The sequence below is a fragment of the Formica exsecta genome, unplaced genomic scaffold, assembly GCF_003651465.1.
Source record: "Formica exsecta isolate Colony F162 unplaced genomic scaffold, ASM365146v1 scaffold17, whole genome shotgun sequence".
In the NCBI taxonomy this organism is placed as follows: Eukaryota; Metazoa; Arthropoda; class Insecta; order Hymenoptera; family Formicidae; genus Formica; species Formica exsecta.
The window spans coordinates 154764-169789 of record NW_021849015.1 but is presented as its reverse complement, the minus strand read 5'-3'; the positions used below and the strand labels follow the sequence as shown (position 1 = coordinate 169789).

Sequence of the window (15026 nt, the reverse complement as noted above, 5' to 3'; positions counted from 1 at the left end):
TATATATATATATATATATATATACACTTTTATCTATAACAAATAATTGATTGATTGGTAACTATATAGTTTCTGATCTTTACGAACTTTCTGAATAGAAAATCTCATATAGAATTTCATAATAAACACTAATACATATTCTGTCGTATAATATGCATAGGCACGCAAATATGGCTGCGTTCAAAGCAATAGCTTTAAATACGATATGACACACTGCACATTACAAAAATAGTAAAGCGAACATTTTATGTATTTAGGAAATGTGCATATAAATAGGGAATATTCTAAGATAAGATTTTGTTCTATAAATTACATGTTAATATAAAAATAGCGAGACATATGTTTCATATGATTTTTATGAAACTCGACTTAAGAAGTCGATAGTAATTCTCTCTTGGCACAAACAAAACACAGATTCTTTTATTCTCTTTAATTTAATTATCGTTAAATTCTTTTGGCACAAAATTGCATGTATAACTCATATTTCAGAGCTTATAAAACAGTTTATAATTATTCAATCACTTATTTAACACAGCTTTATTTATCTTTATCTATATCTCAGAATTTGTTATATATCTCAATTTTGATTGCTCGGCTATATCAATAATACTGAGTTATCTTAATATATAAAAAAAGTCATTTAAAAAATGTAAAAATAAGATGTGCATGCAACATTTATATATATATATTTTTCTTATAAATTATTGATTTAAAATAGAATTTTATATAGTACAATTGCTATAATATGAGGTAGCAACAATATATCATCTATATAAAAAAAAATGTCTCCATTCTATTAAAGATCCATTCAAAGAGATTGTCGATAAAATTGAAATCTGAGATTTTAGAACTTTATATACATTTATAAAATGCAGTAATAATTATTTGTCTTAATGCATGTAAAACTGTCTTGTATACTTAGATTACGTAGGTTTTAAATACAGATTAGTGATCTGACAGTAAATTTGTATATCACGTACATCTGTCTCTGTTAATACGGACGACTTAAGCCAAAGAAAATCCCAACACATCCTCCAAAGAGTAGTCGAACAACCTTAAGTCTAATTTGTACAGATCTGCCAGTTTACGAAGCTGCTTGTAACTTAAAGTAGAGTAATATCTATCCAATTTTCTCGATGTCGGTTCGCTGCTTGATGGCTTAGCTGGAAAACTGCACAGATAATTATTTTTCAGTAAGATGTGCAACTCTGATATTTAAAAATTTTTATTTTTATTACTTTGTTATCACGTGTACTTACTTCATAGACGTGATGCCTATCCGTTCGAGAACTTCTGTGGCATCTTCGACCAAGCTCTCGTATTTACTTATGAGATTGTAATTAACTATACATGGTTGGCACAACTCGTATATTGGTCTCCAATGTTCATTTCGAGTTCCATTCTCGGAATCATCGGTGACGAAATCGACAAACTCGCGAAACGTCACATCATCACCGTTCTTTAAAGAATCTTCGGTGGCATTCGATCTGTATTTCTATAAGTAAAAATATTATTAATGTAGTTAAAAGCCATTTATGCCTTGATATTAAGCTTATTTCATTTGCATATGGAATTAACCATTAACGGTTAATACAATAAAAGTGGGACAGCCTGCACAATTAATTACATAATCATATTCTAGGAGTCTGCAATTATACGGTACTTCTAAATGTGATGAAATTTCTGAAGAAATAAGCATTTAACTCTCTTATAATGCCAGATTCTTTTGCATTCACGCAACTTGCGGAATAACTTTACGTAATGTAAAGTTATTTTTCTACATACATTCGCGCAATATGTTCACTTTTATATGTAATACTCTTAATTCATATATACTGCAAAAAAAAAAAGTATTAGATTAAAAAAAAACTTGTTCTTTACTTTGATGATTTTCTTGCCGAAACGGCTCTGGAAATATTTTGCACTTTTCTCGTGTTTAGTCTCGAATTTATTTCGATAAGCTGATAAAAGCCTTTCCAGCGGATGTCGCACGACAATCAGCTTATCATACGTCGCCAATTTCTTCTCTATCTCGGGCAATGTGTAATTGCTCAATCGTTGAAAAGTACCCGGGGAATGAGCTTGATCGGCCGGTATTTTTAAAGGATCATTACCGGACCATTTTCCGGTCGCGATCATTAGTACGCGCTTCCAATTTGTACAAGCTACCTGAAAGATAAAATTGTTTCATTTTAGAATACACATACGAAAAAATAACTTTAACATTTTTCCTTAAATATAAGCAGAATCTCTGATTTAATCGGTATTATTATTTCCACAAATTGTTACAGATAATCTTAATGAAAAATAAGGCAGTAAATTTAGCACCTTGGGAACATAGCAATAGAGCAATTCGTGCAAATCATCCACAAGAATATTTCTGAATAATTCTGGATTTAACTCATCGATATCTGCCTCGTTACTTTCGAGCTCACAATTATACTGCAATCTTTCCTGTCGCTCTACCAAGGCCGATCTGGCCAAAGCGTTTGGTCCTGTCCACGAATAAATGTATTTATTCGGCTCCAACGATTTCCTGTCATCTTTATTTGCAGTGATTTGCGCGACGTTCGCACTGTTTGCGTTTGTGGTCGTTTCCCACATAATGATAACGACTAAAATTATCCTCCACACTCGACATCCTGCCATCGTTTTTCTTTGCTCACCGCGGGCATTGAACTTCTTTGCAAAATATCGTACAGATTGTAAAAATCTGATTCTGCAAAGAAAACAGAACTATTTTATACAGTTTTTTATTTCATAAGAGCATATTATTGCAAAATTATAATATAAAGTTTCAATGTTATATTTTCTCTATGTTCTTATCGATTAAACATAAATACATGTAATTGATATGGGAAAATACGCTAATTATGATTAAATTATTGATTTTTTATGACGAATGTATGAGATAACTTCAGAGATTTTCACAATGCGCGCGCGATAAGATAATCCAGATTTTCATATATTTATATATCATGGTAATATAAAAATTTTAAAAATTTATAAAATGTTTCAAAGACATAAGCCTTATTGACACAACTGTACAATTATAAACAATTAAAGTAAATTATTTATTGCTATCCGTTATTAAATAGAGAAAAATATTTATAGTCAGAAAGATTTCAGATCTAGCATAACGTTTTATCATAAAATGTCAAAGAAATGAGTACGATGCTTATTGCTAATCGTTAGTAATAAATGTAAATAGGTGGCTGCAATCATCGATGCATGGATATGAAAACCTGATTTACTTAGAACAGGAGATGAAGCAAATACTAACAAATATCGATATTTAATCGTAGTAGTTTTTTCAGATTAATTTTCAAACTAATTTTGTACATAATTAGTGATATTATAAGAGATAGCGTAATTGTTATTAAAAATATCTGAGAGATACATGATAAAATGATATATTTTTATTTATTTAACTAGTTATTTTCATAATGACATACATTGCGTTGCAAAATATTTCTTTCTTCCTTTTTTTATAACTTTTTCATTTCATTATATTTTTGGTTTACATTATTAATTCGTCGCATTTTCTTTTCTTTGATACAGGAAATAAGAAATGAGTTGCAATGTAACTTTCTAGACCAATGTTACGGTCATAGCACAAGAGAAACGCAAATGCAATCATACTACAATGCAGACAATATCTTCTCTTTGATATGCATGTTTATTCTTATAAAAATCGTATTATAAAAGTAGGCAGCAATTGTATAGCATTCAGAATCGCTATTGAAAATTTTTATCTTCTTTGGACACAAATTTATTCATACCTTTTCACACAAGAAATTTGGCAAGAAAAAAAAATAGATTTTTTAAAAGATATCATTATTCGCTCTTTTTTTTTATTAAAAGAGAGAATGAAGAAAATGATGTCAATGATATATTTAATTAATCTTATCACTACTTAAATATTATCGAGCTTATCACTACTTATTGTGAGACATAAGCAATCTTATCTAGAATGTCAATAAAACGTAATGCTACTTTTAGCGTTTTCAAATGAAGCAAATTTGATCGCTCTGAGAGCGATTAATGACGTCATAAACACTGCCTTGGGTTACTAGGGATATACTTATTTATATTAATCAAATTTAAAACTTAATTTCGATCGAATATATGTTGCTCCACTCGAAAACGTTGTTAAATGCCATAAATAACAAACGCAGCCAATTGATCTTTTGTTGAAAAAAAAACGAAGGATAATCGCCTGATAAATATAGAAAATATATGCAGATTATCACGTGTCACGCAGATATATCAAAATGGAGATACAAAATGGAAATATAATAAAGAATAATCGGCACAACGAGTTAAATTGATTGAATCATTATAAAGAAATATGATTCGCGCAAAAGCCGGTATCTTAATTTTAAGCATTATAGTCACTCTTAAATAACCACACTGCTCGAAACCGACCGCGGCGACTTTTTTCACTCCTAAAAACTGTCTTTCGGCAATCAAGACTAGAATGCTGCCAGTTGTCGGACAGATGATCAGATAAAGGTTTTAGATCCGCTTTGGAGAATTGCGTGAATGCACTCACGTGCTTTAAACCGGGTCAAAAATCATGCAGGACATTATTGCAATTACTCCAAAATTTTGTGCACCACATATAATATAATAGGAATTTTAATTAAAATGATTTGTATTATAATAATATCTTCCTGTCTATGTAATAACATATTTGACTTACTTTTTTCATAATTTAGCTCGATCCACGAGTCGATCAGATAGATAGAGCGACCCCCAAATCGGAGCAAATTTGCAGATCCTTCGGAGCACGCCTCGGAACGTTCTTCAAAATTTCATAAAGATGTCGATCTTCCAAAAATAGCGGAACGCCGATAGATTAACACAGGTAATCTCTCCCAAACAAAAAAAGAATTTGGATTAGAATTCTTCCAAAAGACACTTTTTGTTTCACCTTTCCCGAAACTTCGAGCGGAAAGAACGATAGCGACAAAGTGGATTCGCGTTCGACAATGCGAAACACATCAACAGATGCACCGTATCACCGTAAAAAGAACGGAGTGGTCAAGCAACCAATCCGAATAGCAGTCAGCGATCGTCTTAGGTCGCTTGGTAAGCCCTCAGGAATGAAACGAGAATGTGTGTGAAGTGAAAGACGCTGCGCGCGCCTCTGCTCTTCCGTCCTCATTCTCTTTTCGGTTGTCCCGGATCAGTTAGTCTTCCTCTAACCAGGCTTCATATCTCCACGGACTTCCCCACCTTCCATCGTTCGTATGTATACTCAAAGAAACCAAAAGCCACATAATGTAAAATCATATAATGCATAATTGATCAGCTCTTCTGACTATCTGACCTCGTAACAAACCTCATGAAAAATTTATTAACGATGATCAACATATATATATTTTAACGTTAACGAGCCATGAAATGCTTTTTCTTAAAGCGATTGAATAATTTATTCAAATGAAAGAAAATAATTGCATCTGTCTCAAATCTTTTTTACACAGCTAAATCGTATTTCACATCGTCTTAATTGTACCGTCTACTTGCATCTTGCGCTTTGACAGATTATCACTGACATTTCCATCTCTTCGCGGTTTATGCGCCTTGCTTTCACTTTTATGTCATATACGAGGATCTTTTTTGAAAATACTTTTCTGTTGTACAAACAATTAAACGCGCTATAATGTAATTCTTGTTACGTAATTTACACTAAAGCATCAGTGCCATCACTATTTTACATTTTAAAAGTGATGATATATAGTTATTGGTTTATCTCTGTCATTTCAAGAATATATGGGAGGAGGTAACTGCTACGGTGTACTGCAAAATTTTTCTTTCTTGCTTCCATCTTATACAACTCGACGAGCTCTTCTCAACGGTGCTATTCATTCCACAAAGCGCATCATAGTAAAGGAGATAAGGCAATATAGAGCAGAAATCGCGTTTCAGCTATAGCTCAGTCATATCTTTATTGATTTTGACGGATTTTTTTATTTGAAAGAACATTAAATTTGCTACAATAATTTTTTTCACTTTTTCGAAATTTGCCTCCTTGATCACGTTATAGCCCTAAAATCTTCAAAAAATACACCTTTTTTTTTTTTGCTGTGGCTCACTATCTGTCAAAAATTATATTTACAGATATTGCTAAAATTACCATTAGCTTTAAAACAAAAAAAGTTTATTTAAATCGGCTATACCGTTCAAGAGATATAATTGTTCAACTTTGACATTCCACAACATTGCATGAAGTAATAAGAATAACAACTGTGCAATTGTTTGCAGAAATATAATCATAAGAATGAAATGATAACTAACATAATACAAAATTTATTCCTGCGACAAAATATCACTTTCAGCAAACATTGCTCGCAAATGGCTCTAATATTTGAACGTTGAAAGTTGTTATTAGATCAAATTTTTGATGATTTTATTAAGTTCTTTACAAGTAGAGATAGCAATGGTGAAACTACTGCCATCCGATGTAATTTGAGGCTTCTTAATCCAAATAATGTCAGAAGTTGCGACTTCTTGCGAAACTGTCAAGCTATGTCAGCAGAACTTACTTTGTTTTCCAAACATGTTTATTATTTTTAACACCGAAGTTTCCTGTTTCTCGTCGACTGATTCCATCAAGCTGACTTGGGTTATCACAAAAGTGACATATAATGTCCATATCACTGCATTTCCAATCGACAACTGGAGAGTAACGCCGCAAACATTTTGCATTCGCGTGGTGCTTTCGTACTACTCCGCATTTAAACGTACATAGCCTCATAATTTAGATATAATTTATCGTTCAGCTGCTGCTATCTCTTAAGTAGAATGGCCGATATGAATAATTTTTTTTTGTTTTAGAACTAATGATAATTATAGCAATATCTGTAAATATGATGAATTATGCGCCACAGCAAAGAAAGTATACTTTTTTAAGATTTTAGGACTATAACATAATCAAAGAGGCAAATTTTGAAAACATAAAAAAATTATTGTAGCAAACTTAATGCTCTTTTAAATAAAAAAAATTTCATCGATATCGGTAGAGGCATGACTGACGATGAGCTATAGCTGAAGCGCGATTGAATGACACCACTGAAAAGAGCTCGTCGAGTTATACAAGATGGAAACGAGAAAGAACAATTTTTTAATACACCGTATTACTTTCTTTTATGTATTCCTGAAATGACTTTCTATTTTATTTATGAAAAAGATAAGACAGGCTTTATTGTACACAAGTATCTGAAAACTACGAGTTTTAATGATAGATTCTTTAGTCAAAATATGATTTTTTACAATTAGTGAAAATGTCGAGCCACTAAGATGGATTTCTTGCGAATAAATTTGAGAAACTAAATGGATGACAAAATTACATTTTTCAACTAATTTCAAAAATTTAATGGAATTTTAATATAAAATTTAGTCAGCTGTATAAAAAGCGAAAAAAATAAATGATGAATTTACAATAAATGATAATCGATATTTCTGTTAAAAATAAATCAATTTCAAATTGATCGAAGAAGCTGTCATTTAAATATAGATGCCGTCAGCTATATTCATAAAAGTAGAGGTTTTAGAGGAGCCAGGATCGATGAGATTATCTATCATTGCCTAACAATGTATCTACATGCCACGATAATCACAAGTGAATGTCCAATCATTAACGAGATTGCTTCTGTTATATATAGGCTACAAAACGAATTTAAAAAGATTTTTCAGCTTCAGATAATTTTCTGATTATAAGCATAAAATTCCATTGTATAACAAAAAAAAAACGCTAATCTTAGCCTTCATATTGATAAATCACTTATGATATGTATAAAAATCAAATATAAAAATCAGAACTTTTTGTACAGTTTGGACCACGAAAGCAAACGATTGCATGTATATAGCGGTACGAGATTCTCAGCAGATGGAGAAAGTGCCGTGACTTCTCGACTTGGCCTTCTGTACAATCACCCGAGCGAAATGACGTTTAGTTTCACTTCGACCCTCCTTCTTTGAACATTCGGTACGCGAAAACGATCGGCATCAACAAAATAAATAAATAGTAAATAAAAGTAAATAGGACCATAAGGGAAGAAATGAAGCAGCAGAGATAGATAAGACAAATGTGCTGTTAAAAGGTACCGTTAAAAAGAGTAGCCGATTACTTTTGTAACTCTAACCAAAATATTTAATTTAATTAAGTAACATTCCAGTGAGAAATACAGATTGCGAAAAAAACATCTATTAGACGTCTATAAATATCTATAGACGTCTATAGATGTTTATAGACGTCTATAAATATTTATAGCCGTCTTTCTGATCTATCATTTCTCACCGGGCATTCTCACGTGGTAAAACCTTAAGTCTCGCAGATGCAACGTCTTCTCAGATGGCGACTCCGTAGTAAAAAATTAAAATTTAATATGTTAAGTGTGTTTTATAACTTGTGTTGCAGATCTAAAAAATTAACAGTGATAAAAGTAATATATTCAAAAATATGAATGGAAAAAATTATTTATCAAGAGACACGGTAGTGTCTCGCGCCAAGTCACGCGTAGCAATAGCGAGGCACTCCGGGTATCTATACGCGAGTCGGCTATTGAGTTAGATTATTGGGCCTCAATAACGGCTGAACGGATCGTATTTTTTATAAGCTTAATCGATAGCTTGGGTTTAAATTATATAATAAAAGTATCTTTATTTTTTTTCTACATGTATCGTGAACGGAGATATATGAATGCAAAAGTCTCAATGTGAAAATTTTCATGTAAGAAACGTCCACGTCATCATCATCATCATTCACGCAAGTCCCCAATGCGCATGCCCGAATCTTGTACGATATAAGTTTTTTTTATAGCAAAAGGCGCTTGTGCGCGTGCACTTGGCGCCTTTTTTTACTTTTTTTAAAAAAAGGTAATTTTTTAGCAGTTATTTATTATTAGTGAAAGTTCTGTTTCGAAAAAACGATTGCTAATGATTTCGTATTTTCTACATCGTATTGTCATATTTTGATAGTTCCAGTTGCACACAGAGCAATTGTGCTTATCAGCATTATTAAGTAATAAATTCTAATATAAATCTAAAACACATTGCATGCATGATTTTATTGTATGTATATCGAGATTATCGGCAATGCGATGTAAATAAATGACGCTGTGGGCGATCGTTTCATTGATAAGCGCAAGAACCCTCCCGATATTATTAATATTGTAATATATTATTAGCTATTAATATTGTAAAAGACATCCAGTTTAAGCTTGAAAAAAATAGTTTTAAATTTTATATAATGGAAAGCTATTTTTTATATGATTTTGTTTTAGCATTCTTATAAAAAAGAGATAATTATACGGTGTATGAATACGAAGTAACAAGAAAAGATGCTAATGTCAATAGCATTTTGGTTGTTAGTCAGCTTAATTGCTTTTTGGATTCTTCTTGGACCAGCTACGAAAGTTCTGCGTACTCTATGGGAAATTATCATACAGATATATGATAAAAAGTCAGTCGATTTGCGAACAAAATTTGGCGAATGGGCTGGTAAGTATGATAAATTATTTCTTAGATATCTTGTAAAAAAATTGTATGTTTTTTAAGTTGAAACTGTATTGTGATATATTATAATCTTTGTGTAAACTTTAATTCTAACATCTTCTAACTTATCATTTTGTATATATATGTTTCTGGATGACGAAAGAGAAAAGCAAGAACAAAGATAATTTCATAAAAAACAAGTTGATTATATAACTATATAAAATTTTTTATTAATTGCATGTTATATAAAGATAAATTGTGAGCTTAAATATTTCAGTTGTCACTGGCTCAACTGACGGTATTGGCAAAGCTTATGCTAAAGAGTTAGCAATAAGAAATATAAATTTGATTCTAATTAGCAGAAATTTAGAAAAACTTGAATCGACGAAAGAAGAAATACTACTAATAAATCCAAAAATCGAAGTTAAAGTTATAACGGCGGATTTTACTGAAGGAGAAAATGCTTTTATCAAGATTCGTTCTCAGTTGCAAGATATATCGGTCGGTATACTAGGTAAAATTAAACTTATTTTTAATTTTAATTATTTAACTATCGTGTATCCATGTATATGATCTTATATAATTATATAAAATCTATTTTTTCCCGGAAATTTTTTTTTTTTTTTTTTTTTTTAAGTGGTCAATCGTGCTATCTTATTTTATTTATTCATGAATAGTTAATAAAGTTTTAGTGGGTTTTTTTTCGTATATACATATTTCATTCTATAAGAAAATAAATTTTCGTCATAAGCAGATGCATTTGTGTGAATGCACGTGAGCTTATTTGAATTGAATAGGTAGCTTGTATTAGCACAAGTATCCGTGGCTATTAAGTAATGGCTATATTAAATGTGTGCAAATCTTATTTTCTTTGCCAATTTAACTGTCAGAGAATTCTCTCATAGAACAGAGTGTAGATACAATATGAGTGCGATAAAATATACACATAAAAAAGAATGGTCATAATAATATTGTTTATAAACGGTTGTCAAATAACACTTCATTTGATTCACAATAGAATAGAGTTGAATAATATCTCAATAATATATTTTATTTAAGTTAATAATGTGGGTAAGCAATATGAATATCCCATGTACGTTGGAGAGGTGCCTGAGATGGAATTGTGGGATATTATCAATGTGAACGTGGGTGCGACTACGTTAATGACACGGCTAGTTATCGGAGAGATGCAGAAACGTGGACGAGGCGCGATTGTCAATGTCTCTTCCGGATCTGAGTTTCAACCATTGCCATTAATGACGGTATACGCCGCCACAAAAGCGTACGTGAAGAGCTTTTCTGATGCACTCAGGGCGGAATACTCTAAACACGGCATAACCGTTCACCATCTGTCACCTCTTTTCGTCAATACCAAAATGAACGCATTTAGCCATAGACTTCAGGTACTTGAACCATTATTAAAATAAAAATGAAATATTACAGTAATTAAAATTTTTTAAATTTTTGTACGAAAATGCCCCCCCTCCCCTATGTAGAAAAAATGTACTAAAACAAAAAACTATTTTTTTTATTAAAAAATTTATTTAAATACTTGCAAAGGAATTAGTTATTTCAATCAAGCAGCAAATATATGTGAATTTAAAATATAAAATAAAAGCAAAGTGTGCTTTTATTAGAAATAAAAAAAAATGTTTTTTATCTTTATTATACTAAATTACTTCTTTAAAAAAAAACATTTTTTAATTTTTAGCTGCTTGTTTCAAAAATACATGTTTTTTTTTTTATTTTAATAAATCATTAAAATTTTGATGTACATATATTTTATTAAAAATTGCAGGTTTCAAGTATATTTGTGCCTGATGCCACAACTTATGCAAGAAATGCCATCGCCATTCTTGGTAAAATGGATAACAGTACTGGATACTGGGCACATAGTATTCAGAAATTCATAACATTAACATTACCTGTATGGTTCAGAATGAAAGTTGGACAAATAATCAATGAGAATTTAAGGCAAGATTATTTTCAACAAAAAAGACAACAAAAATTGTAATAATATTAATATAAATTAAGCATTTTTCTTAAATATTTACATGAACTAATATAAAAATAAATAACTAACAAATTGCTGATTATTATACTTATTTTTAATATTAAACAGACAAAATAAAGAAATATATATAATTATAAGTTTATAAATATAAGATAGATAGATATAATTAAGATATAGATATAATTTTCTTAAGATTGATAATACATTCAATAAACTCAACATGTTTCTTATAGAATATTAAAAAAGCAAAATAATTATATAAAACTCTGCTCGATTTTAAGAAATATATAAAAATAAATATTACTGTTTATAAACGATATTTTAATGATTAGTTTATTAGCATCGCTTTATTAGCAGATACAAACTATATCATCCAATCAAAATTGGCTCACAGTCAAGCGTATCTCGTAAAAAATTATTTAAGAATATTATCGAAAATTACTATACGTATTGATGCAAACTTTAGCGTCAAGTTGGGAACCAATATAAAGTCAATAAAGAACATCTAATCAGACTGGCGATCATATAAATTTTTCTTAGAGGCAAAAACGTAAAAAATGAAAAATTTCACAAAAGATTATGGCAAAATTTTTCATTAGGAAGCTGATACGTTTATCATACGATCAGAAAAATGGTCACATCTCGGCGTTTTTGGAACGCCAAGCCACTTTTAATATCGCTATCAACATTCAAAGCGATGCGTAAAATTATATAGTCACAATTATTTGTCGAATTTTGTTGATAAAAAATCATGATTTGATATATGTCTGTACTATAAATAAATAAATAAATTGTAGATCAAAAGTGATTGACGAAAAATGATAAAACTGCAAAAGTAATTTTTATATTATTTGTATAATTTATTATAGTTTAATGAAAATAGTTTAATTTTTCTATTCCATGTCAATGAAAGACTTATCTTTGATAGAATTTTTTTAAGTCATGCCGTTTATCTCTCAACTCCCTTTACTCATATCGGCAGCTAATGCTCGTCTATTTTATATGTCTATGATTCAATGAATTTATTGAACATGATTGGTTATCGTATAAAGGATACCAAAAGTATAAAATTAGTATGTTTGCATCCGATAAATGAAACATTATCCTAAGGATAATGTGATTAATAGAGAGAAGCCTGAGAGGGGTCACGCCGCCGTTTTTCATAAGACACTTTTCCTAGCTATAGTAGCGTCAACTAGATCCATTTTAGAGCCAGCAGAACTATATAGCCAGATTAACTTTTCGGTGCCACGATAAAACAATCGGTTGGTGTATGTGTGTGCTAGATCCATAATTATGGATCAAAATTGCGGAGAAATATTACGGATTTATTAATGTTTTATTATATATATAGCTGAGAAAGCTATTATATATAAATTTATATAAGCATAATTTATATATAAATATAAATCATTAAAACGATAAGATAATAAATACAAGTCTTTTGAAAATAAACATAAAAATAAATACTGCTTCGCTTAACACTATTTTCGCTCGAAGAACAAAATTTTTCGCCCTCATTTGTCTACCGAACGCTTTGGAGCTAAAATAATATCGGAGTGCATTTATCGAATATATAAAAATTTTTATAAAATTTCTTGTCTTTTGTCCCATGCTTTATTGTTTGACTTTTCGACGATTTAAATATAATTCGGATTGAGAACGCGCAATAAAATAGTTTTCGAAACGCGATCGTGAAATCAAGTATCAGGAAATAATTTGATATGATAAATAATTAATAATCTTTTGCATACCTTAAATAATACGTTAATTATATCGCGACAATAAATCTCAAAACGCGTATTTCGCGTAATTTATTTTTTTAATTTTAATTAAATTTTATTCCATTTATTTAAGAGAAACGTATAATGACAGAAGTCCCAAATAATAAATTATCATTTTGTTGCTATCCCCCTTTATTAGCAATAATTATTTCTTTAATAATATTTATTTAAATATAAGTTAAATTTAAATTTAATTTAAATTAAATATAAAGTTAAATATATTTTTTCTGGTATTTTATTGTCCGACTCTTCGACGATCTAAATATGATTCACATTGGGAACGCACAATTAAATAATCGAGTCGCAGGATCAAGTAATTAACTTAACGAAAAGTTTCGTGGTACACATCTATCGATTAATAAATAATTAATCTATAATTTAAAATACTTATATAATATAAGTTTCCGCGTATATATATACGTCATAGTACGTGAAATATTTCGGCGACATATTATATATATTATCAATAACAAGATGTTCGGTCTTGGTGACGTATAGCGCGCTATTATTTACATATTACGGCCTTGTTGTCATTCGCACGCCGATACTCGAACAGAAAGGTAGTGATGCGAAGACGCTCCGTCAAATTCCTTTTTCACACGTGCCAACTATGGGGGAATAATTTGATATAATTAATATGATTAATTCTTTTAAATACGTTAAGTCATATGTTAATTATATCGCAACGATAAATTTCGAAGCGCGTATTTTGCGTAATTTATTTATTCAATTTTATTAAATTTTATTTCATTTATTCAAAACGTAGTGACAGAAGTCTAAAATAATAAATTATCGTTTTGTTGCTATTTCTCTTCATGAGCAATAATTATTTCTTTAATAATATTTATTCAAATATAATTTAAATTTAAATTAAATTTAAATTAAATACTATAAAGTTAAATATATTTCTTCCGGTACTTTTTATCGCCCGACTCTTCGACGATCTAATTATGATTTACATTGGGAACGCGCAATAAAATAGTCGAATCGCAAGTTCGAGTAATTAACATAACAATAAGCTCCGTGATATATTAATCGTTTATTAAATAATTGATTTATAATTTAAAATATTTGTATAATATAATATTCCGCTTATATATACGTCATAATACGCAAGTAATTTCGGCTGCGAATTATCAATAACATGGTATGCGGCCTTGGCAATGTATACATTAGCACGCTATTGTTAACGTGTTACGATTTACGATCTTATCATTCACACGGCGACACTCAAACAGTAAGGCAGTAGAGTGCGAGACACTCCGTCAAATTCTTTTTCGAAACGCGATCGTGAAATCAAGTATCAGGAAATAATTTGATATGATAAATAATTAATAATCTTTTGCATACCTTAAATAATACGTTAATTATATCGCGACGATAAATTTTGAAACGCGTATTTCGCGTAATTTATTTTTTTAATTTTAATTAAATTTTATTCCATTTATTTAAGAGAAACGTATAATGACAGAAGTCCCAAATAATAAATTATCATTTTGTTGCTATCCCCCTTTATTAGCAATAATTATTTCTTTAATAATATTTATTTAAATATAAGTTAAATTTAAATTAAATTTAAATTAAATATAAAGTTAAATATATTTTTTCTGATATTTTATTGTCCGACTCTTCGACGATCTAAATATGAATCACATTGGGAACGCACAATTAAATAATCGAATCGCAGGATCAAGTAATTAATTTAACGAAAAGTTTCGTGGTACACA

General features: G+C 30.0%; 2 protein-coding genes across 4 annotated transcripts; one reads left to right on the top strand and one right to left on the bottom strand.

The window, feature by feature from the left end:
• Positions 1-418: 418 nt before the first annotated feature.
• On the bottom strand, positions 419-5052 carry LOC115233288 (carbohydrate sulfotransferase 11-like). Its single transcript, XM_029803606.1, has 5 exons — positions 4706-5052; positions 2329-2719; positions 1882-2169; positions 1260-1495; positions 419-1171 (listed from the first exon to the last, which is right to left on the bottom strand). Exons 2-5 carry the CDS (start codon positions 2647-2649, stop codon positions 1006-1008), a joined length of 1011 nt encoding a protein of 336 aa, XP_029659466.1. The 5' UTR covers positions 2650-2719; positions 4706-5052; the 3' UTR covers positions 419-1005.
• Positions 5053-5130: 78 nt separating this feature from the next.
• LOC115233290 (inactive hydroxysteroid dehydrogenase-like protein 1) lies at positions 5131-11833 on the top strand. 3 transcript variants are annotated; one of them, XM_029803608.1, is made up of 6 exons: positions 5131-5253; positions 7839-7993; positions 9291-9507; positions 9779-10015; positions 10561-10904; positions 11300-11833. In XM_029803608.1, exons 3-6 carry the CDS (start codon positions 9348-9350, stop codon positions 11513-11515), a joined length of 957 nt encoding a protein of 318 aa, XP_029659468.1. In that variant the 5' UTR covers positions 5131-5253; positions 7839-7993; positions 9291-9347; the 3' UTR covers positions 11516-11833. The 3 variants fall into 3 exon arrangements, with proteins under 3 accessions (XP_029659468.1, XP_029659467.1, XP_029659469.1); XM_029803607.1 differs by having other exon boundaries at positions 7839-8108; XM_029803609.1 differs by lacking the exon at positions 7839-7993.
• Positions 11834-15026: the final 3193 nt, after the last annotated feature.

Bases quoted from the DNA above. Each gene is read 5' to 3' on its own strand.
- LOC115233288 (XM_029803606.1), bottom strand. From the start codon at position 2,649: ATGGCAGGATGTCGAGTGTGGAGGATAATTTTAGTCGTTATCATTATG. The intron at 2,170-2,328 runs GTGCTAAATTTA...TTTATCTTTCAG, and splicing joins TCTATTGCTATGTTCCCAAG to GTAGCTTGTACAAATTGGAA. The intron at 1,172-1,259 runs GTAAGTACACGT...TTATCTGTGCAG, and splicing joins ATAGGCATCACGTCTATGAA to TTTTCCAGCTAAGCCATCAA.
- LOC115233290 (XM_029803609.1), top strand. From the start codon at position 9,348: ATGCTAATGTCAATAGCATTTTGGTTGTTAGTCAGCTTAATTGCTTTT. The intron at 9,508-9,778 runs GTAAGTATGATA...TAAATATTTCAG, and splicing joins AAAATTTGGCGAATGGGCTG to TTGTCACTGGCTCAACTGAC. The intron at 10,016-10,560 runs GTAAAATTAAAC...ATTTTATTTAAG, and splicing joins TATATCGGTCGGTATACTAG to TTAATAATGTGGGTAAGCAA.